We start from the raw sequence: 22719 nt of genomic DNA, 5'->3' as shown, positions 1-22719 counted from the left end.
GCTCACCCCCACAGCTTGCTTGCTTTGCTTCCGACCCAGCCCACTGCCTGCTCTTGCTCCTCACACAAGGCTGAAGCCTGCCCAGGGAGTGGGCGCAGTGGGTCTCTCAGCTGCAAGCAAGCCAAGCTGATAGGAGTGACTTCTGCAGGGCAGCCATGCCGACCTACTTCATGTCTCTCAGCAGAGCCAAACGCTGCAGCAGCCCTCCCACCAGGCCATGAGGGTTTCTTCTTCCTTGAGCAGTCTGTCAGGAGAGCCTATGCAAGGTCTACCACTTACAAGCTGGGATGTTTCTTCAGAGCCCTTGGCCCAACCTCCAATGACCATGGGCAAAGTGGCAGGCCCAAGACTGTCTTCTCCATTTCAGAGAGGGCCAGGCAAGAGGCAGGCAGCAGATCCTGCAGCTCTGAGATGCTGAGCTAGAGCACAGGCTCTAGGAGTTACCAACTCACCAGCCAGGCAATGCTTTCTGCCACAACTGGTGCGGGAGCTTCAAAGAGGACCCACTATCCTTGCCCCCCAGAAGCTAGGGTCTAAGAGGATGAAGCTTATTCCAACTAGAGGCTGCCAATCTGATCAAGGGTTGAGGTAACTGTGGGAGATGAAAGGCAGCCTAAGACATCCCAGATGCAATCTTTGAAGATCAAGGTTGGCTCAGGATAGTCCTTCTCAGTCACTCATTTCTGGCCCTATGGCTGCTTATTAGAGCCTAGGGTTAAGGAGACCCAGGTTGCTATGCGTTGAGGGCTGGGTCGAGGGGTTCCTCCCATCAGCCCAAAGGCCTTAGGCACCAGGGACAGTCAGAGGCAATCCCAGAGCCCAACAATCCATCCACACAGCGTTACAGTGAGTCCCAGTGTGAGCCAGGACTAACAGGAGACAACCCACCCCTCCCTCCAACTCTAGGAACCAGGCAAACAATGCTATGGAAACTCAATGGAAGAGGCTACAGCCATAAAATTCTGTTTAAGACAGGTAACATGGAAAAAATGTTTATATGTTAAGTACAAAAGGGACATAAAATTGTATATACAGTAGAATAACAACTATGTAAACACACCAAAAATCTATGCACAGAAATGTGTAGAGGAACATTTAACACCAGAAGATTAACAGTGGTAGCATTTGGGCAGCAAACTGATTCTTCTTAAAATTCCCAAATTTCCCTTAAGCTTTAATTATGATTGCAACAGGGAAGTTTTTTCTAAAAAAAACACCCCACTGGCTGGTGGTTGAGCAGTGCGGTGTCAATGTCACATATAAATTGGTGGCTTTGGCCTTGACTCTTGAGTGTAGTGAACAGCCCCTCCCCGCGAGGAGAGCTTGAGTACCTCTGGCTCCCAGTCAGAGTATCCTTGCAGCCCAGCCCTCAGCTCTCTGGCCCACAGCCTCTTTTCCCCCTTTATTCTGCCTTATTCCCACCACCACATCATCTCCAGTCACTTCCAGCTGCATCTTTTCCCTTTCCTTCCCAACTCAGGAGCCAGTTCTGCAGCCACATGTTCCCATAAATAGAGGCCATGCAGTGCGTATTTTCAAAGGACATAGTGCCTCAGCTTTGGAAACGCAGGAACTCAATACAAATCATCTTCCTGCTGACAGGCAAGTCATGTTTGGTGGCTGCTCTGGTTGCAGACCTGTTAACTAGGCAGCCTTTCTTGTTAATCCACAGTTCCAAGCACTCTCTCTGAACAGTTACTCCTACCATGAATTTTCTATCGTGGAAAGCCAGAAGTGGGCAGTAACAGCTCAGATCATTTAGTTTCTAAAAGTCCCTCCACTCTGAGAAGGCAGGCTATACAGTGTGTGGCACCACAGAAGCTGCAGATTCCAGTCTACGTTTGGGAAAGATGTATACCCCTTGCCCTTTAAGTTTGAGAAACAAGTCAAAATGTAATTGCTGAAAAAACAAAACAGTTAATTGCTAGCGATTCACAACTATTCCCGCTGTTGAGCAGGGGCAGTAATGGCTTGCTTTCTCCCCTAGCAGCTATGTTCTCTTGGGCAAGGCCTCACCTTGTTGAGCCTGTTTCTGGATCGGCAGGGAATGTGTTGCTTAAATGTTTGGGAACATAATGTGAAATAACATGCCACTTGTCCTTCTCTAAGAAGGCCATGCAGGGGAAGAAAAGGCCATGAGCCAGCTGTAGCTCATTTCAACCCTGATCAGACCCCTCCCTCTCCCAAGAGAAGGCAAGGAAAAGAAGCAAGAAAGCAGACATACCAGGTAAACAGAAGTGACCTGTAATTGGCAAAGAAGCGTCAGACAAACTGAAAATGTTCTAGTTCCAGCATCCTATCCCCAAATGCTGGAAGCCAGACACAAAAGGCATGCAAGTGACTGTCATACATGTACAGGCGCAGACAGAGCATCACTGGGCAAAAAGGGGGCTAATACTGGAGAGAGGGCCCCAAAGTGCGGCTTGAGGAAAACAAGGGAGTCATCCCAAGACCCTCACTTAGCTGCCATGGGAACAGCAAACACTTGAAGCTTTGCTTCGTTCAGTCTCCCGAAGGGAAAAAGGTAATAGGGAAGACTCACTAACACTTGTGGCAAACACTATTAGCAAGGATGCAGTTTTTCTCCTGGGCTGTAGGACTCCATCTCCTTCGGCTGAACTCTGAGAAATGACAGATATTTTGTATATATATATATATATGTGCATACATACATATACATATATATGTATGCACACACACAGATATATTTAAATGAAGGTATACACACTGTGCTAAAATACAAACAACAGAAATCCCAGGTCATATATAAAAAGGCTAAATATAACATATAACACAGGCCTAGAGCCAGCTCTTGGTTGGGAGCTGGGTAAGGGGTGGTATCATCTGGAGACTATGTACACAATTTGTGGTGGGCAGGGAAGGCATCAGTGTAAACAACTCAGACTCATTCCACAATACTGGCCCACAGGAAAGTGTGATGTATCTCACGTACAAAAATAGACTCCCACCTTGCTTTTGTACGCAACCAAGCACGGCAGGCACCCAGAAGGACCGTGGGTTTATCTTGATGACGGGGAACCACACCAGGCTGCTGCTAAACCTCCCAACCCTAGGAACTTATCTGCTACCCAGCCTCCCTTTCAAGCTCTTGGGCCTTTTCCCACCCAACACCCAGAGCCTGAGGCATGCCCAGATCACCCATCCTCACACAACTAACTTGCCAGGCTTTCTGGCAAGCAAGGTCCTTCTATATCTGTCCCTTTCTGACTCCAAGATATATGAAGACTTATCTCTGTAAATGTTTGGCACCTAAGCAACATGATGGTTGTGGAATAATGCCACAATGACACAGGGAGACCCAGTAACAAAACATGCAGGATGAGGGCAAGGGACACTGAGCTGCCCAAGCATCTCAAAACCAAAACTGTGGCTTCCCATGCATTTCTTGGGATGGGAGAACAGATGTGCAGAATTAACAACTTCACCGGCTCCTCAGAAGCAAATACATTCAAAACTGAAGACGTCTTGAGGGCCCCACTATACCCTAATCCTGAATCTGGTCATTCCTCTGGAGGAGCTTGGTGCAGTGACAGCTGGAAAATTTGAGTCCCGATTGAATCTGCCACACCAAAAGTCCTTTTGAAGAAGCTCGGCAAAGTAATTTTTTTTTCTTTTGAGCAGATGTACAGCACATCCATGGGAAGGCCATGTGGAAGGATGCTCTCCAGCCCAGTCAAATGATCCAATCTCACCATTATCTCAGTCTCTTCTGAGTTTTTTCCTGCTGGCCACCCTCGCTGTACAGAAACAGCTGAGCATCAGGGTCAGTCATCAATGGTGGGCAACCAGAAGGCCTGGAAGGAGAACGTAAGTCAACTTTAAAAAGCCAAGCCTCTCTCTTCACTGCTGAGGGTTCTTCTTACCCCTCCCCATAGTATCAGATGCCCAACCCCAACGTTGGAGTTATGGCTGGTGGCCCTCCCTCCTGACCAACTCTGGCAATCTATGGAGGAAAAAAACACTCCTCCCTTTACATGAAAGTAAGCTGGTTCTGTTTCCCTCCAATACTGTCTACCTTCTACCACAGTGGTCCAGTGGTAAGGCAAAAAAGGAATGCTGTCCGGGAGGTGGGGGTCTGCATAACCTAGCCTCACTGCTAATCCACCAGGTGACCTCAGACAGGCCCTCTCCTTCCTAAGCTGTAAAAAAAAAAAGAGAGAGGGATTGGATTGGATGGTTCTGTGCATTTTTTTCTGACATTGTTTTCTTGGTTAAAAAAAAAGAAAGAGGGGGGAACGTGTTCTTGGTAGGCTAGTAGTGAATGCCTCATCCCCAAATAACCAGGTAGGTTTTAGGAGATGCTAAGAGGAAACTGGTGGCTGAGACTCTGACCCTTTGTTCTGCTCGTGTTGTCCAGGAAGAGACAGGAGCCTGGAGGAAATTCTAAGTGGTGAGTTATGATCGGCTGTAAGAATTTCTGATGAATTCAGCATAAACTGAAAGGAATGGAAAACTGAAAGGTTGTTGCCACAACAGGTTGGTTCAAAGTATTTTAAGAAGCCAAAAAGCTGGGAGCCAGCCAGGCGGTGCAGCGGTTGAGTTCACCAGTTCAGATCCCAGTGCAGCCCTATGCACTGCTTATCAGGCCACGCTGTGGCAGGCATCCCACATATAAAATAGAGGAAGATGGGCACAGATGTTAGCTCAGGGTCAATCTTCCTCAGCAAAAAGAGGAGGACTGGTGGTGGATGTTAGCTCAGGGCTAATTTTCCTAAAAAAAAAAAAAAAAAAAAAAAAAAGCCAAAAGGCTGTTAAGCACAGCCCCAGGTAGTTTGGGCATAAAACCAGGGGCCAGAGCAGAAACTGGCCTAAGATCTCCCAGGAACTGAGAGGTGATCCCAGATCATGGAGAGTAAAGTAAAAGTGAAAGATCAGCCAGAGATCAGATAATAAGAGGTGAAACAGGGAAGCCATCAGTTGAGAAACATGAACTTGGGTGCTTGCAATGTACCTATTTAGAACATGCTGTGCTCCTTAAAGCACCCACCACACTAACTGGCATGGGCCCCTAGGTTGAGGACATCTCCCCAGTTGTTCACATACCATGTTGGAACATGCGCTGGCAAAGGTCATGAACTTGGGGTTGAACTGCAAACAGGTAATGGGGCCTGTGTGTTTGCCATCCAACACAGCTACTTTTATACCACTCTCTCCATTCCAGACATGGATCTTGCCGTCCTCTGAACCTAAAGAAAATGATCAAGGAAAATACAATAGCTCAAGGCACAAAACAAAGACAAGTGAGAAAGGGACATGGATTGATATCTGGAGAGAGGCCAAGCTTCAGGACCCAGCCCTCAGGAGAAATTGAGAGGGAGGAGAGGCAGCGAAGAAAGGACATTTTGAGAATTCATCTTGACCCTAGTTATTTGTTCCTGGACAAGTCACTTCCCCTCTGACTTCGGGTTTCTCATTTGACAAGGGGGCTGAATACCACTACACTACCAACATCTAGCCACTAAGACAAGTGAACGCAGGATTATACTAGGAAGTCAGCATTACTAGTAATTACTAGTAAGATAGTGCTTATAGAGTTTAATTCTAATGCTGGTCCAGGGAAGACCAACGTTAATGCCAGTTCGCAGTGAACGACTGCAAAATCAGGATAGTTTAAAGACACTATAACTTTGGCATAATGTGCTACACAGAAATCTGAGAACATCTATCAAAAGGAAAATAAATAATATCTTAACTACTTAAAACTAATACAAATAATATAAATAAGTAAATGCAGAGTACTAGAGAAATAACCCCTAAGGACGATAAAGGAAGCTTACCAATCATAATAAACTGAGAGTCTGGAGTAAATGAGGCCTCCAGTGTGACAGCTTTGCTGTTGGCATAACCCTAAGAAAAGCAGAACAGTTCTCTTGTTACAGTGCCATTAATAAAAAATAATTGCCTAGAAACAGCGATTCAGCACACAAATAACTTTCCTTTCCATGAAACCCTCTCCTCCTCATGTACACTGCCACCAAGGTTCCAAACTCAGCCTTTACAATTCACCCTCTATCCCCAACTCCATATTCAAGGGTGCAAGAAAATGTTTATGGTCAGGGATTATTTTATATCTGAACACCAAACCTGGGTCACTAGGTGAGAAGTGAATGTCTTAGAATCCAAAAGAAATAAGTTCATTTGCAGGAAGAAAACGCAAGTCTATGCCTTGATCAGTGAGTCAAGGATAGCTGCTGGTTTCCGCCAACCAGCTAACACAATTCTCAGCACAGGAGGTATGAGCATGGAAACAGACATGCTCAAAAGTTGTCAGCTCACCCCAAATGTGTGCATCACCACTCCCTTGAATGCATCGATGAGACGGATGAAGCTGCCATTGGTGGAGATGAGGATGAGTTTGCCATCATTGCTGAACTTAAGTCCTGTCCACTCACAAGTCCGATCATACTGCATCTTAAAGGTCGCAAATGGCCCCTGCAAAAGATACAAATAGCAGCCCCAGGCCCAAGGCACATCAATAATTCCTTCTAACAGAGCCAACTCTCATTCTATTCCTTTAGATTCCTTTTGACTAGGGAAAAGAGAGGATGAACTACTGCTATGACACTGATATCTACCACATACCTCCTCTACCATAAAAAAGGCTCTTAAATGTCCATCTTACCCTTCAAAGCTTCCATAATATCAAGATAGCTCAAAGATCCAAAGATTTACCTTATCAAAAGAGCGAAGGTCATAAAGTTTGACCATTTCAGAATTGACACCTGCAGCAAAAATTAACCCTTCTGGATCAAAAGAACAAACTGGCTTGCCCTGTAGATGCATGAGGCCCTAAGAGAAAGGAAATAAAAAAGTTAATGTACCCAGGATCCTACCCCTATATAATATACTTCTCCCAATGAAAACTAAGAAAGGGACACAAAAAGACACAAGCCTATCTACAGCACAGAAAAAGCAAACATAAAACAAACTAAAATGAGCTTTTTAAAAACAAGTCTCCATACAACTGATTTCAGATCAACCCTAACTGTACAATTTTATAGACAGTGAATTCAAATAAAAACAAATTCCTTGAGGCTAAAAGCTATAGCTCCAAGGCTCCAGGAAAGAAGTTTTTAAAGCAATAAGCCACAGAGCATAACGCAAAATGCAATGGATAGGGTATTTACTTAATTACCAGCTACCTACCAAGAAAACAGATTTTCTCCAAAGTTTAAAAAGACACTGGGATCCCAGAATGGAACCACTGCTTTCCCTTCCTTAAGAGGGAGAGTTGATGATAGCGCCTACCACAGAAAATACTCAGAGTGTAATTGTGAAGTACCATTACCTGGCAGTTAGGAGACCGGAGATCCCAGAGTCGAATGGTCTTATCAAGAGACCCAGAAATGAAAGTGTCATCCACAGGTGACATGGACAAGGCTACCACCCTGCAATGCATTAAGATAAATAGGAGTTGAAGCAAAATATTTGCAAAAATCAGATGTGAACTCCAAACCACTCTACCTGCCTTCCTATATATACCTATTCTCCCAAAACTTCCACTTTAAGAAACACACATACACAAGCCATCTGAAATAATCAAAGGCAACAATATAATGAAAAAAGCAACTTAAAACTACAGCATAAAAATGTATGATTCCAATGCAAATCAAACCACAATGAGATACCACTTCACACCCACTAGCATGGCTATAATCAGAAAGAAATAACAAGTATTGGTGAGGACTTGGAAAAACTAGAACCCTCATACACTGCTGGTGGGAATGTAAAATGGCACAGTGCTTTGGAAAAGTTTTACAGTTTCTCAAAAAATTAAAGATAGAGTTACTTCATAACCCAGAAATTCCACTCATAGGTATATATGCAAGAAAAATGAAAACATATGTCTACACCAAAACATACATGTATGTTCACAGCAAAATTATCCACAATAGCCAAACACTGGCAACAACCCAAATGTCCATCAACTAATGAATGGATAAACAAAATGTGATGTATCCATAAAATGGGATTATTTGGCATTAAAAAGGAATGAAGTACTGATTCACGTTACAACATGTATGAACCTTGGAAACATGGCAAGTGAAAGAAGTCAAACACAAAATGCCACATATCATCTGATTCCATTTATACAAAATGTTCAGAATAAACAAACTATAGAGACAGAAAGTAGATTAGTGGTTGCTAGGAACTGGGAAGAAGGGGAGTAGGGAGTGACTGTTAATGGATACAGGGTTTTTCTCTGGGGTGATGAAAACGTTCTGGAATCAGACAGTGGCAATGGCTGCCCAATTCTGTGAATATACTAAAAACCAATGAACTGTATACTTTAAAAGGGTGAATTTATGGTACTGAACTATATCTCAATTAAAAAAAAAAAGGCATGATTCCTTAACTAGAGTTTTGTGGACTCTACCAATGTTCTCAAACCTAAGAGGCATCAACAACACCTAGAGGGTGGGTTATAACAGATTGCTGGGATTCACTCCCAGAACTTCCAATCCAGTAGGTCTAGGGTAAGGCCTGAGGTTCTGCACTTCAAACAAGCTGCTGGTGATGATGAGACGGCTGGTTTGGTACCACACTTGAGAGCCTCAGGCCTGTCTAACAGCAACCATATTTCTGATTTGAGTTCCTTTTACGGTTAAACCATTAAGAGTCACTCACTGAAAAACATTTCTTCTAAGGGCTCATCCTGAGCTCTCCTGTCCCCTCTGTTCATGTTATCGCTCTGAAGAGACACCCGCCCTCCTCTGATGAGACATCTGCCACCTCACCAGCATTTGAGCCTGGCCTGTGGAGAAGGATGGCACGTGGCTCCACTTTATCTGCCTCTTGGAGCATGTGACAGCCCCGACCAGAGGGTCCTTGAAGGTCACATGCTATGACCTGTAGAGTACCTAGGATTCTAGAGTACATATGGAGAAAACTCTCATGAAAACAGACATTAAGATGGCTCTTCCTTCTGGGTGTTACAGAAGAGTAGTTCCACATTCTGGCTTGGATGCAAAACTCTTCATAGGGGGCCGGCCCCGTAGCCAAGTGGTTAAGTTTGCACATTCCACTTCGGCAACCCAGGGTTTCGCCAGTTCAGATCCTGGGTGTGGACATGGCACCACTCATCAAGCCATGCTGAGGTGGCATCCCACATGCCACAAATGGAAGGACCAACAACTAAAAATATACAGCTATGTACTGGGGGGCTTTGGGGAGAAAAAGGAAAAATAAAACCTTAAAAAAAAAACAAAACAAACTCTTCATAGATACAGGATCTGGCGTCATAGATAAAGATTATAGAGGAAATGTTGATGCCGTATTGTTTCATTTTGCCAAAGGAAAATTTGAAGTCAAAAAGGTGATCGGGGCCAGCCCTGTGGCCGAGTGGTTAAGTTCATGCGCTCCGCTTCGGCGGCCCAGGGTTTCGCAGGTTTGGATCCTGGGCGTGGACATGGTATCACTCATCAGGCCATGCTGAGGCAGCGTCCCACATGCCACAACTAGAAGGACCCACCACTAAAAGTATACAACTATGTCCCGGGGTGCTTTGAGGAGAAAAAGGAAAAAATAAAATCTTTAAAAAGAAAAAAAAAGTGATCAAACAGCACAGCTCATTTGTGAATGGATTTTTAATCTAGAAATAGATGAAATTCAAATTCTGGATGACAAGGAAAGGGGTTCAGGAGGTTTTGGTTCTACTACAAAGAATTAAAATTTATGTTATAAATAGAAACTGAGAAAATGTACTTTTTTCCTTAAAGTTTTTACCTACGAAAAAAAATTTTTCCAATATACCTCAATTAACATCTGCACTAGCTCCTCAACTTAAAAATTTAAAGGATACTGTAAGCTTGGGGCCGGCCCAGTGGCACAGCAGTTAAGTGCACACGTTCCACTTTGGTGGCCCGGGGTTCGCTGTTTTGGATCCCGGGTGCAGACATGGCACCACTTGAGAAGCCATGCTGTGGGAGGCATCCCACATATAAAGTAGAGGAAGATGGGCACAGATGTTAGCTCAGGGCCAGTCTTTCTCAGCAAAAAGAGGAGGACTGGCGGCAGTTAGCTCACAGCTAATCTTCCTCAAAGAAAAAAAGATACTGTAAGCCAAAATTTCCTAGGAATACTGAGGTGGTAATAAAATAGAGTGAGCAGAATGCATATGGACATATAATTTTATGTCATGGTATTCAGGTCAAAAGCTCAGAGGAAGTCTATCTTAGCACAAAGCTCTATGCTAAGAGCTACAGGGAATACAAGGAGGAGCAAGACCTCAACTCTAAAGAAGCTTAACTGTCTAGTCCAGACAATTCCAAGAAAGGGTCGGAGAAGGCTTTCTGGAAGAAGTAGCACCTGTGGTGAACAGGGTTTCAATAGGAGATGACTTTGTGGAAGGTGCTAGATAGGAAGGCATGAGGCCTATATTCAGGAAGCAGCCCAGAGTTCACTTCAACTGGCGTGGTGGGAGCTAACACTGGGAAAATGGATCAGAGCCACAGGGAGGAGAACCTGATTCTAAGGGGAAGGAGCAGGGAGATGCAGAGAACCATTAAGGCTTCCTGAGGGAGGCTGTGAAGTGGTCAGAATTGTATAGGGTGCTGAAGCAGGATGAGGAGGGATGGGGAGATGGGGACGTAATGCCTTGACGGGGCATGAGCTAGGACAGAAGCAAAGGAGACGGTATGGGGGAGTTACACATGGGGTTAAACCTATATAGAATCAATAGGACTTAACAACTCACTGGATATGAAGGCAGGGGAAAGGTAGTGAACAGACAACAGAAGCTTTGAGTCAGGAGAATTAGAAGGGTCGAAGGCAGACAGAAGGAAGCTGACCCAAGGAATATAACAATGATGGATGGACTGTCAGACCTGTCAGGTGGGGACGTGGAAGAGACATCTGCATAGATGTATATAAAACATGTAAGTGGAAGTTGAGTCTGGAAATCATAACAGATGTAGGCTAAAAATACTGATTTGGGAAGTCATCTGAGTAGAAGTGAATGAAATCAGTGATAAAGATACTTGAGTAACTACCAAGAGGGGAAAATAGTTGGGTAGAACCTTGTTTATTTTAGCGTCAAAGGAGAACGAGAGGCCAAGAATAGCAAGATTAGAACCAAGATGGGAAAAGTCGGCTGCCACAGGAAAAAAGAAGTTTTATTGAGAAGTTGAACAGCAAAAAAAAAAAAGCCCAAGGCAGTGGATTTTAACTGGAGGTAGCAGGAAAAGGGAAAGCTTGGACAAAGGCTCACAGATGATTCTGAGACTGGACCAAGAGTGATTTAAATGGTGAATGAGCGTGAGGTGGAGATGGGAGTATACAGATTATTCTTTCTCATTTTTTTTCAGATTGGCACCTGGGCTAACAACTGTTGCCAATCTTTTTTTTTTTTTTTTCTGCTTTATTTCCCAACCCCCCACCCCCACCCCCGTACATAGTTGTATATCTTAGTTGCAGGTCCTTCCAGTTGTGGGATGTGGGACGCCGCTTCAACGTGGCCTGACAAGCTGTGCCATGTCCGCGCCCAGGATCTGAACCCTGGGCCACTGCAGCGGAGCGTGCGAACTTAACCACTCGGCCACGGAGCCAGCCCCCTATGCTTTCTCATTTGACAGTGAAAAAGAGTGGGTGATAAGCTCAAGAAATAGATTTAACATAAGGAAGACCAAGTAAGTTTGTAGGCAGGAAGGAAAAGTCTTGTGAAAGAGATGGAAGCAAGCAGACAGAGGGAGATTGGTTTTGTCAAGGAAGAAGGTTTTTTCTCAAGGAAAGGGTTCTAAGGAACAGAGGAATTTTAGTGGAAGGGATAAATATTAAAAAGAACTCCTTTTGGATGGCCTTAATTTTCTCAAAAAGGGAGGGACAAACTCACCTAATAAAAGTCAGGAGGTCAAGAGATCAGATAATTGGGAAGATTGGAAAGAATTTCAAAGAACTGCAATCTACTCAATTATAGACAGTACATCTGTGAACATTAATTCGACTACAAACAAGCAAAAACCTCTACTTGTTGCAAGCCATTCTTTGTCTGGAATGACACACAACCAACAGCTGCCACCTTTTATTTTCAGAAACACAGAAATGCCCTGCCTGATCAGAAGTGTAGCCAAAAACAGGGTGCTCTAGGCCCATCTCCTGTCAGGGTTCTGTACAACTCCAAGCAGTACTAGGTTACTGCACATTTGCAAATGAAAGCAGGAGGAAATACCTCCAGTGATTAAAATATCATCCAAGAGAAAATGTGTTTAAAACTCAACCAAAACTTGAAAAATTGGAGAAAAAATCCTGGGGGAATTGGCATATGAGACAGAAGCAGTCTGCAATACAAACTAGAATAAGGAAACAAGCTTCTTGACTTCCGAAAGTAACAAAGGACAATTTCATTAATTTTTTTGCATCCTCATTAAGATTTTCACATGAAACATGTTTACGCAGAGCAGCGGCCTGCTAAAATGGGGTCCACCAGGGCCAGCCCCATGGCCAAGTGGTTAAGTTCACGTGCTCTACTTCGGTGGCCCAGGCTTTTGCCGTTTCGGATCCTGGGCACAGACATGGCACTGCTCATCAAGCCATGCTGAGGCAGCATCCCACATGCCACAACTAGAGGACCCATAACTAAAAATATACAACTATGTACCAGGGAGCTTTGGGGAGAAAAAGGAAAAATAAAATCTTAAAAAGATAAAATAAAATAACACTAAATGTGGGCCACCTATACTAGAAGACTTCATACACGTAAATGGTCCTTTCATCAAAGGACATCTGATATTTGGGGTTCCTAAATGCCAAATGTAATTTTCACTCCGTAGGTTTTCACTCATTGTCTTTAATCCACATTTTTCCTAATTACATTTTAACTGAGATTTTGGTTTATCTATGAAGTCCTACTCCTGCCTCCACAACCTCAGTTAATCAAGCACTGACTCTTTAGGGAGGTTAACAAGAGAAGACTAAGAGGAATGTTCAACAGCAATGAGGAACTAGCTTCAGTTCACTAATAAAATTTCTCCACTTGTCTATTCTCTGGATAACCTCAGGGATAAAAGAACTGTCTACTTCTCTATCTACTTCTTACCTTTTGCTATGTCCAGGAAAGTATCTGATGTATTTGTTGTCATGCAAGGACAGGTAACGAATAGTATCTGTAAGAAGACAAATAAGGCATTATGATATCCTACTGTATTTGAAGGAATTTACTTTGCATTTTCATCTTGAAAAGACAAGGTTAAAGAATTCATTGTTTTCCATAACCCAAGCAAGGTGTGAATAAATAATGGTGAATAATTCCTCTCCACAGCCGAAGAGTAGGCACTACAGATTTCACATAATTCAAAAGCAGAGTTCTTACGCTGACAGCATATAGACCAATGTTAAAATCACGATTACTACTAATTTTTGGCTTCTGCATAGTTACAATGCAGCTTGTCCTGCAAATATACCCTGGTCACTGCCCCCTACAAAAAAATCCCACAATACTTTCAGTGCCCTCAGAATGGCAAGCCTTAAAGAAAAACATCTGGCTGCTGAGGAAATCAGGCTGGACTCTGATATAATGTTTGTCTAGGGTTCTCCAACAGCTTGTCAGCCCAACCCAGAACTCATATGAATGTTAACTGGATATACAACTTACATTAAAACTAAACAAAATGTGAAGAGAAGTAATGTCCTACTACTTCTTTTCTAATTAACCAATTATCCAATTGGTTCCTTGTGCACCAGAGAAGGGAGTTAAAAACAATAGTAATAAAATGGCCAAAAGAAGTAGTGAGGAAATTTGGGTTAAAAAGATCTCCAGACATTTAAAAATCAAACTCATGAACTATACCAACAAGTGATAGCAGCAAGATTTTGACAATATCCAGGAAACGAATAACCATAGAGACTTGTGCTTGGGGAAAATAAGACACTCTTAAAAACCAAATGATTCTATCCAAAAAAGTGAACAAACAAAAAAGATGGTGATGGGAAGGGAATCAAGAGCCATAAAGAACAGAACTGGAAAGTACTCTGTCCCTAAAAAGACTAAGAACAAGGAACAATTGTTGAGAAAGAACTAACAGGAAATGGCGCCAAAAAGTAGAAAGGAAAGCAGAGAAAGAACATTCTGGAGGCAAATAGAACAGAGGAACAAAAAGGCTGAAAGCATCAAGTCATCCCAGTGGTTCACAGGGGTACTTTCTAATAAGAGGGCATTTAACCTCGGAGAGGGAAAAGGACACTCTTTGTATGTTCCAAAATTGAACTCTACATGGTTTTCCTTGAAAACATCTTCAAAGCTTTCGAATGACAACCACAAAGTCTTCCTGGTTGTTGTATTGCTAGGAACTACTCACCTGCCCTAAGCAGAAAAAGACTTCCTCCCCATTACCTGGTTTCCCAGAGATGAGCAGGGCGTCGGCATCCTCTCTGCCCCACTCAGTAGCTGGCGCGCTGTTCCTGGCAAGGCAGTGGCCTGTACAGTTATCTCCTGTACCGGGTGGTATCATAGACCCTCAAACTGTACAAACTACTACCTCAGCCTGGAATCAGGCAAAAGGAAACGGAGCGTTGGAGGAACTCTTCAGGATGCACTCGAGACAGGAAAGGCAACATTCTCATAGCAGAGGCCTGGCAGCAAAGCTGCGAGTGCCCAACATTTGCCCCATCTTGCACCATATTTGGAGAATTCTCATTTAATTACCCAGAAAAATACTCCAACAGAAGAAATATATCAGTCATTCAGATGATCACATAGATATGTTTCCTCAGGATCCTAATGTTTTATATTCTTGTTCAAAAGCATCAATTGCACTGCTTACTTAGAAAACCACTTCTGAAATAGAGGCATGAAAAGTAGAAATGATATACTTACTAAAAATCAAGTACAGGCAGAAAAGTCTCATTAAAAATAAAAAAATACTTCTGCCCATCTGCTCTTGGATAGGCATAGCCAAAATAGCATAAGCAATCTTTGTTGAATGACATTAGAAAAATCTTACTGCAAAAGTGAAACAATTAATAAATCAGTAAGATAAGCTAAAAAAAAAAAAAGGAATCCTGATATGAAAGTAAGTGTTACAGCTCAATCACCAAGACTACCTTCAACTGAGAATGACTTATCCCAGGAGAAATTCAGATAAAAACAGAGACCATTTATTACAGAAAGAAATTCACAATTTTAATTTCTAAAAATAACTTTACTCTTCAAAGACATTAGCTTTTAAATTCAGATTAAAAAAATGTCTCTGGAATCAAAGATAACTACGGTCAGTAGGTTATCCTTTATGACAGAGACGATAAAACATTGGGCATACACCAAAAACTATTCTAAGGTCCTCTAAACTACCATAGCTCAAGCATTTGTGAAAACTTTTCTCAAACCTATATATCTTGAATGGGAAGGTACTGTTGTCTACTACTTGCTGTGTGTCAAGTATTCTTTCTGTTTATTTGCTCTAAAAGTACTCTTTCAAGTTTCAAGAAGTACAACCATAAATACAATTCCTATTGCCATTCTCCACCCTAAACTGGAGACCTTTCATACTCAGTTTCAAGTCCTCAAAAATACTAGTGGCTTGCTTCCAGCATCACTTCAGTCATAACAATGTTACCATTGCTAACATCATTGGAAAATATTTAAATTAAGGTAACTATAACCAAAGCAGAAGTAGTCACAAAGATTCTGTGAACTATTTAACAAAAGAAACCATGACCATAACTTCCTAAAAAGAAAGCTTGCTTACCGTCTATTTTGTTAGAGCTGTAAACGACTGTGTTTGCTGCATGAGTGTATCTGATGAGGTCCACGCCATATTTCTTACTGTACAGGGTTCTCTTTGGTCTGACGAGGAAATGGACAGAGAAAGAAAACCATCAAAATCATCCACCACCAAAATCTGGGATCTTCATATAAAGAGATGCATTTGAATGATGTGGTAAGGATGAGGATTCTTGGTAGGCTCTAACACTGGAAAGAAACAGAATTTCTTCCAAAAGGGAGGAAACAAAACCAATCAATCAAGTGCAACAGCCTTTTACCTCTCAACAGCAAATGCCACCATTAGGACATAGAAGTAAATCTGAGGGCTCAATTCAGTTTTTACTATGATGTCCAAAAGCTTTGAGAAAAAGTACATCTATTGGGGAAGAAAAGCATACAAAATAACACAAGTCATAACTTATAACAAAGGGGGATGTGGAACTACATCAAACCAATGAGACCAGAACTTTTCATAAGCCATTCACTTAGAAAGAAGCTTTCTTCAAGAAGAAATGATTTATCAAAATTGAAACCAGATGCAAAACTGCTTGTCTTTCCTAATATAACCCACTGCTGCAGAAGCTATCCATCCTCCCTATCCTATGGGTCCAAAGCACGTACTGAGCCTTATAGAAGGCAAGCCTAATTCTCTCTAGCAAAACTAGTCATTGGTCCTTTTCTTTTCACTTTAACATAAAATCATATATTTCCAAGGTAGAGGTTACCAATCCATTTGTTCAAGTTCCTTAAATGTTTTCCTCTATAGAACCTTGAAGATGAAGCTGAAACTGATTTCAGCAAAATCTTTAACCAAAAACTTCATAATGTTCTAGAATTAGGTGTAGGAAGATTTCATAAATCCTGTATCAATGTTTACCAAGAGTTCCAATTTATGAAAAAGATGGAGACTGGCCCCATGGCCTAGTAGTTAAGTTCAGCATGCTCCACTTCGGCGGCCCAGGTTCACTGGTTTGCATACCAGGAGCAGACTTACACTACTTGTCAGCCATTCTGTGGCAGGGACCCACATACAAAATAGAGGAAGACTGGCACAGGTTAGCTCAGGGCAAATCTTCCTCAGCAAAAAAAGAAAGAAAGAAAAAGTTGTTTACCCTCTCAATGTAAAATCCTCTTGGAATCTATATGCTAAACAATCAGATAACTCAGGCAGCTTCAGGAAGTCAACAATTTGCACTTTCAACTTTTGTTAATGTCAATGAGGTCAAGGGTTTCCCTACATAAATCCTATCCAAACAAGACTTCTCACTCCAAATGCACTGAATTTTCTACATTCTTACCTTTACTGAAAAATGAGCTAAAGTGATCAGCTCAAAGGCTACCTTGTTGAGTCTACAATCCTGGGTTCTGCCATGAAGCTACTACATGGTAACCAGCGAGTGAGTGAGTGTGAGAGCATGCACGTGTGCTCACTTTCAAAAGATTGTTGACTTTGCCCCTACTAGTGGAAAGAGAAGCTTACTTATCCTAGTATTTCAGTCTACGATAGTGAAGACAGAGCCAGAAGAGGCAACGTTAAAAGGTGTTGTGTAGGGGCCAGCCTGGTGGTGGAGTGGTTAAGTTTGCACATTCTGCTTCAGTGGCCCAGGGTTCACCAGTTCGGATTGCAGGTACAGACCTATGCATAGCTTGTCAAGCCATGCTGTGGCAGACATCCTACGTATAAAGTAGAGGAAGATGGGCATGGATATTAGCTCAGGGCCAGTCTTCCTCAGCAAAAAGAGGAGGATTGGTGGCAGATGTTAGTTCAGGGCTAATCTTCCTCAAAAAAAAAAAAAAGGGGTGGGGTAAGGAAAATTTTTAGTTCCACTTATATATGACCTATTTGTCTCAAATTTATCAATAACACTAACCTGAGAATTATTCCTAATAACGGAAACTTTTTATCTCATATCATTTCGTAGTTTGAAAGCCAGATCCTAATATACTGTATTCATTTCAGAGGATCTTTACAAAGCTCATGAACATTTTTTTACAAATATTTTGGTAAGCTTCTTTTCACAAATCATGATTCTGGTGATCAGGTATGAATAAATAATGTTAAAGCCTTCTCTTTGAATAATTTGCATCACCTAACCACAGATAATATCCTTTATATTCTTTCAAGTTGAAAAATCACTCAATGGATGAACTCTGTTATAAAGAAAGTTAACTGAACAGTTAACTGGTAAATATTAAGCATAAAGAATCTTTTATTTTTATTTTTTAAATTTTTTTCCCCTTTTTCTCCCCAAAGTCCCCTGGTGCATAGCTGTGTATTCTTAGTTGTGGGTCCTTCTAGTTGTGGCATGTGGGACACTGCCTCAGCATGGTTTGATGAGCAGTGCCATGTCCACGCCCAGGACTCAAACTGACAAAACACTGGGCCGCCTGCAGCGGAGCGCGCGAACTTAACCACTCGGCCACGGGGCCAGCCCCAGCATAAAGAATCTTGTTTTAGCCATTTTCAAACTCCCAAATTCTAACATTAGTACCATCTAATAAAGATACTACTGGCCAAGTGGTTGGGGTTCCGTGTGCTCCCCTTTGGTGGCCTGGGTTCCCAGGTTCAGATCCCAGGTGCGGACCTACTCCACTCATCAGCCACGCTGTGGAGGCATCCCACATACAAAGTAGAGGAAGACTGGTGCAGATGTTATGTCAGGGCTAACCTTCCTCAAGTAAAAAAAAAAAGAGGAGGACTGGCAACAGATGTTAGCTCAGGGTGAATCTTCCTCACACACACACACAAAAGATACTATGACTTCCAGGGAACATTACTTTTCTTCTAATGTTGGTTTTACCTACACTGATGGCAAATTTTATCTTTGCATTGCCACTTAGACTCATGGACTCCTAGAGGCTACAGAGGACATCTAATATCCAGAGAAATGATCTGATCAATGTTACATACCTGGTCACAAGGCCAAACTAGAACCCAGGTCTCCTAATTACCAGGTCACCCTTGCCACAGATCACAATGACAAAAGGTCACAATTGCTAACAGAAAATTTAAAAGAGCATGCCCTATACTATTGCATCAATATTAAATTTCCTAATTTGGATAACTTTGCTCCAGTTATGTAAGGGAATGTCCTGTGCTTAGGAAATCCATGTTGAAGGGTTTAGGAATAAAAGGGCTTGATACCTTCAACTTACTCTCTAATGATTCAGAAAAAAATATGCATACATATAAATATTTACATAGAGAATGATAAAGCAAAGGGAGCAAAATGTAACCAATTACTGGATCATATGGGAGTTCTTTGAAACATTGTTATAACTTTTCTGTAAGTTTGTAATTATGTAAAAAAACTGCATATTTTCCATAAAATGAACGTGTTACTTTTAACAAGACAGGACTTCAAGTCACTGTCATGCCTCCCAACAAGTCAACATTAGCCACATTTGGAGACAAACTATGAAGGAATGCTATTACAACCCTCATTTCCTTTGAATAACGATATGCATCTCCACCCTCAGGTTCCAGGGAGAGGTTCTAATCTGTGCACAAGCACTATTTGAAGCAAACCAGCTTCAAACCACTTCTAACTCCAGGACCCCACAACTCCAACCCCACTCAGCTTTACATGTTACTCTCTCTTCCAAGCTGATTCAAGTAGCTAGACCTGGACAGAAATCCATTTACTAAATGAGTGACATCAATTCAAATAACTCAGCATGGGTCCAGCTAACACCCCTCTTCCCCCAGGACCACAACCACAGGCCAGCTACCCTTCCACATACTGCAGGCAGATACAGAGCCAGTTACATAACACTTCTTCATAGCCCCAGCGGGAAAAAATCGTGGAGAATATTACAGCTCAGACCAAAACAGCATTACTTTAGATAACCAAATTCACAAATGAAGAGGCAAGTTCCAAAACAAAGTTTACAGAAGACATTGGTTTAAAAAAAAAAGGAGAGAAAGAGAGAAAAGGACCAGCTGGAGTAGAGAAAAACCCAAGGATTCAAAAGCAAGATCTGGAACGAAGTAACAAAATGAAGTCTGACAAAACCAGCAGCCACCAAATTAAACCAAACATCAGGCAAGCCTGCTTGGGGAAGGTGGCTGTGGGGAAATTGAATTTAGCCTAACGCAGTTTCTGCTCCAAAGGAGCTCACAGTTCAGCAAGGACTTGGAGAAAGCAAGTCTGCAAGGGTGAGGGGAAGCTGACAAGGTGCCCAGGGAAAAAGGCCAAAGGCTGTGCTTACAAGATTTTGCAGAGATGCAGGTGTAGCGGGTCCCCAGAGGACTTGGAGGAACACAAATTTCATGATCAGAACTGGAATTTTAATTCTGAGTGGGCCATAAAGTGCAGTTTTTATCAAAAAGTATAAGAGGAAACAAGAAATTGTTATACGACGCTTTCTTTGTTCTAATGGGAGGTCCACATTCAGGTCGGAACGGGGCGGCCAAGTTCGTTTGTGTCTGGCAAAAGCGGAAAGTTTCAGATGTTGTTAAAAAGTTAACTATAAACGCGTGCCTCGGGTCTGAGGGAGTCAGTGTGATTCGCAACAGAAAGGGAAAGACCTGGGGCCCAAAAAGGCACAACAAATAGATCGTGACAGCTAAGAAGCGCAACCCGCGCGGCTCGCGGGCGGAAAGCCCGCGAGAAGCGGAGGGCAGGGCCGGGCGGAGCCCGAGGCGGAATCGAGGTCACGGAGGAGACGGCAGCGGGAGCGAGCCCACGCCGGGGCCGAGGCGGGAGCGCAGCCCGGGGCCCGCGGCGCGGCCCGCGCCGAGCCCAGCCCAGCCCAGCCGAGCCCAGCCGAGCCGAGCCTGGGCCAGAGTCGAGAGCTACCTGCCGGCCGCGGTGGGCGGGCCCGGCGTCTAAAGGTCAAGGTCAAGGTGGGGTTTGGCAAGAGATGCAGACGCGTTCTCTGTGGAGACCGAAGACATACAAAATAGAGATAGTACTATTGCTATCATGATCTGCACCAGAACAGGCCTCCCGGACGGCCTCGGAGTGGAAGCGGCCCCAGCGGGAGCGAGTGCAAAGCAGGCCGGGGCTGGGGCGAGCGCGGGGCCCCGAGAGGGAGGGGGACACGGACCCGGGCCGCCGCCGCACTCACTTGCCCTCCTGGCAGTCATAGAGCACGATGGAGTCATCGTCGCTGCTCGAGATGACCGTCTCGCCGTTGGGGCTGAAGTCGAAGCAGTTAATCTTGTCCGAGTTCTCGCGGAACACCTTGGCGACGCGGAAGCTCCGCAGCACGCTGTCGGTCAGCTTCATGGCGGCGGCTGCTGGAGGCGGCAGCGGCGGCACAGGGCCGGGGCGGGGCCCGGCGGCGAGCTAGCTAGCGAGCGAGCGGGCGGGCGGGCGGGCGGGCGGGCGGGCTGCCGAGGGGCCGACCCGGGCGGGGCGGGCGCCGCGCCGGCGGCGAGCGGGAGGGCGGCCGACAGTGGGGCCACCCCTTCGTCTTCCTGCTCCTGCTCGTGCAACGCTCTTCTGCCCGGACTACGGGCCTCGCCGACCGTTCCTCCTCACAGTCGCCTCAGGGCCAACCGGCGCGGCGCCGGCTCATTGTGTCCGCCATCTTGGGGCGACAGGCAGAAGCCGAGGGCGAGGAGCCTCACCGCCGCGCACGCCGGGAAAGGGGGCGGGGCGGGAACGGCGGCGCGAGGCGGGGAAGCGGGCCGATGACGTCAGCGCGCCCGATGAGGAATGGAGTGGCGGGGGCGACCAGGCGGCGATTCCGGACCCGCTGCAGGGAGGGTGGGCTGGGGAGGCCCACCACCGTCCCAGTTGGGCCCGAGGGCTGCTGGTTCCCCGGAACCGTGGACCTGTGTGCGGGATCGCAATTCCTTGAGAGGCTAGGGTGCCCCCTGCAGGCTCCCCGACCGAAAGCCTTGCGGGAGCAGGTACTGCGGGGGTGATGTACGCTCCTGGAGGCCTGTTCTGAGGAGGAATCAGTGAACCTATCGCTGACGGGCTTTGACCGCTCGTCCACCACTGCGCCAGCATAGAGTTTTAATTTCTGTGTTTTTTTATTGAGGTATAATATACGGTAGACTGCCCAAATTTTAAGTGGATGATTTTTTTTATTTGGATATACTACATCCTCGTGACCGCCACCCAGAACTTTTCTTTAAGCCTTCTTTAAAAACTTTTAAATTGATATATACGGTAAAGTGAATGTCAACTAATTTCAAGTGTTCAGCTCTACACGTTTTTATAAATACTTATCTTTAAGTTTTAAAATGTATTTACAGCTCCAAAACTCATAGCATCAATTACAAAGAAATTTTTTTTTAAAGATTGGCACCTGAGCTAACAACTGTTGCCAATCTTCTTTTTCTTCTTCTTCACAAAGCCCCCCAGTACATAGTTGTATATTCTAGTTGTGAGTGCCTCTGGTTGTGGTATGTGGGATGCTGCCTTAGCATGGCCTGATGAGTGGTGCCATGTCCGTGCCCAGGATCTGAATTTGCGAAGCTCTGGGTCACCAAAGCTGAGTGTGCAAACTTAATCACTCGGCCAAGGGGCCGGCCGCTACAAAGAAATTTTTAAAAGGGACAATTATATCCTTTTTCAACAAAATACAGTTTTAAATTCTCCTGATTTCCTCCTCATTCATGTATCTACATGAACTTTATAGATGCAACCATTTTTTTTCGTGCATCGGTATTGTATCTTACACATTTTTCCACGTTACTAAATGGGATTATTGGTGTTCTTAATCGAGATATAATTTATGTACAGTAAAAATTAGCCTTTTTAATGAATGGTTTCATTAATTTTGACACCCATATACAGTCATGCAAAGACTGCTACATTCAAGATATAGAACAGTTGCATTGTCCTCTTATAGTCAACGAGATCATTTCAAAGTTTCATATGAGAGATTCTTATCCTTAAAAGGAAGGAAAGTTGATCCCTAACAAAGGAAAGCAATATCTGATCACAAAATAGGTACCACACTGCATGGCTTTAATTTTCTGTGCAAGGGGTTAAACTCCATGTAACCTATGAGAGTTCATAGATCTCTGACTTGTGCGC

At 43.8% G+C, this 22719-nt stretch overlaps 1 protein-coding gene across 1 annotated transcript; it reads right to left on the bottom strand.

The window, feature by feature from the left end:
- Window positions 1-960: 960 nt before the first annotated feature.
- Window positions 961-21614, bottom strand: WDR82 (WD repeat domain 82). Its single transcript, XM_070575126.1, has 9 exons — window positions 20792-21614; window positions 15702-15799; window positions 13055-13121; window positions 7310-7409; window positions 6694-6810; window positions 6298-6453; window positions 5799-5868; window positions 5065-5207; window positions 961-3815 (listed from the first exon to the last, which is right to left on the bottom strand). The coding sequence occupies exons 1-9, from the start codon at window positions 20950-20952 to the stop codon at window positions 3786-3788; spliced, it is 942 nt and encodes a 313-aa protein (XP_070431227.1). The 5' UTR covers window positions 20953-21614; the 3' UTR covers window positions 961-3785.
- Window positions 21615-22719: the final 1105 nt, after the last annotated feature.

The sequence above is a fragment of the Equus przewalskii genome, chromosome 15, assembly GCF_037783145.1.
Source record: "Equus przewalskii isolate Varuska chromosome 15, EquPr2, whole genome shotgun sequence".
NCBI lineage: Eukaryota > Metazoa > Chordata > Mammalia > Perissodactyla > Equidae > Equus > Equus przewalskii.
The sequence above is the reverse complement of the archived record's forward strand: the minus strand, read 5'-3'. Positions and strand labels throughout refer to the sequence as shown.

Bases quoted from the DNA above. Each gene is read 5' to 3' on its own strand.
- WDR82 (XM_070575126.1), bottom strand. From the start codon at position 20,952: ATGAAGCTGACCGACAGCGTGCTGCGGAGCTTCCGCGTCGCCAAGGTG. The intron at 7,410-13,054 runs GTAAGAAGTAGA...AATGCATTGCAG, and splicing joins TTTCCTGGACATAGCAAAAG to GGTGGTAGCCTTGTCCATGT. The intron at 5,208-5,798 runs GTAAGCTTCCTT...CATTTTCTTTAG, and splicing joins CTCTCAGTTTATTATGATTG to GTTCAGAGGACGGCAAGATC.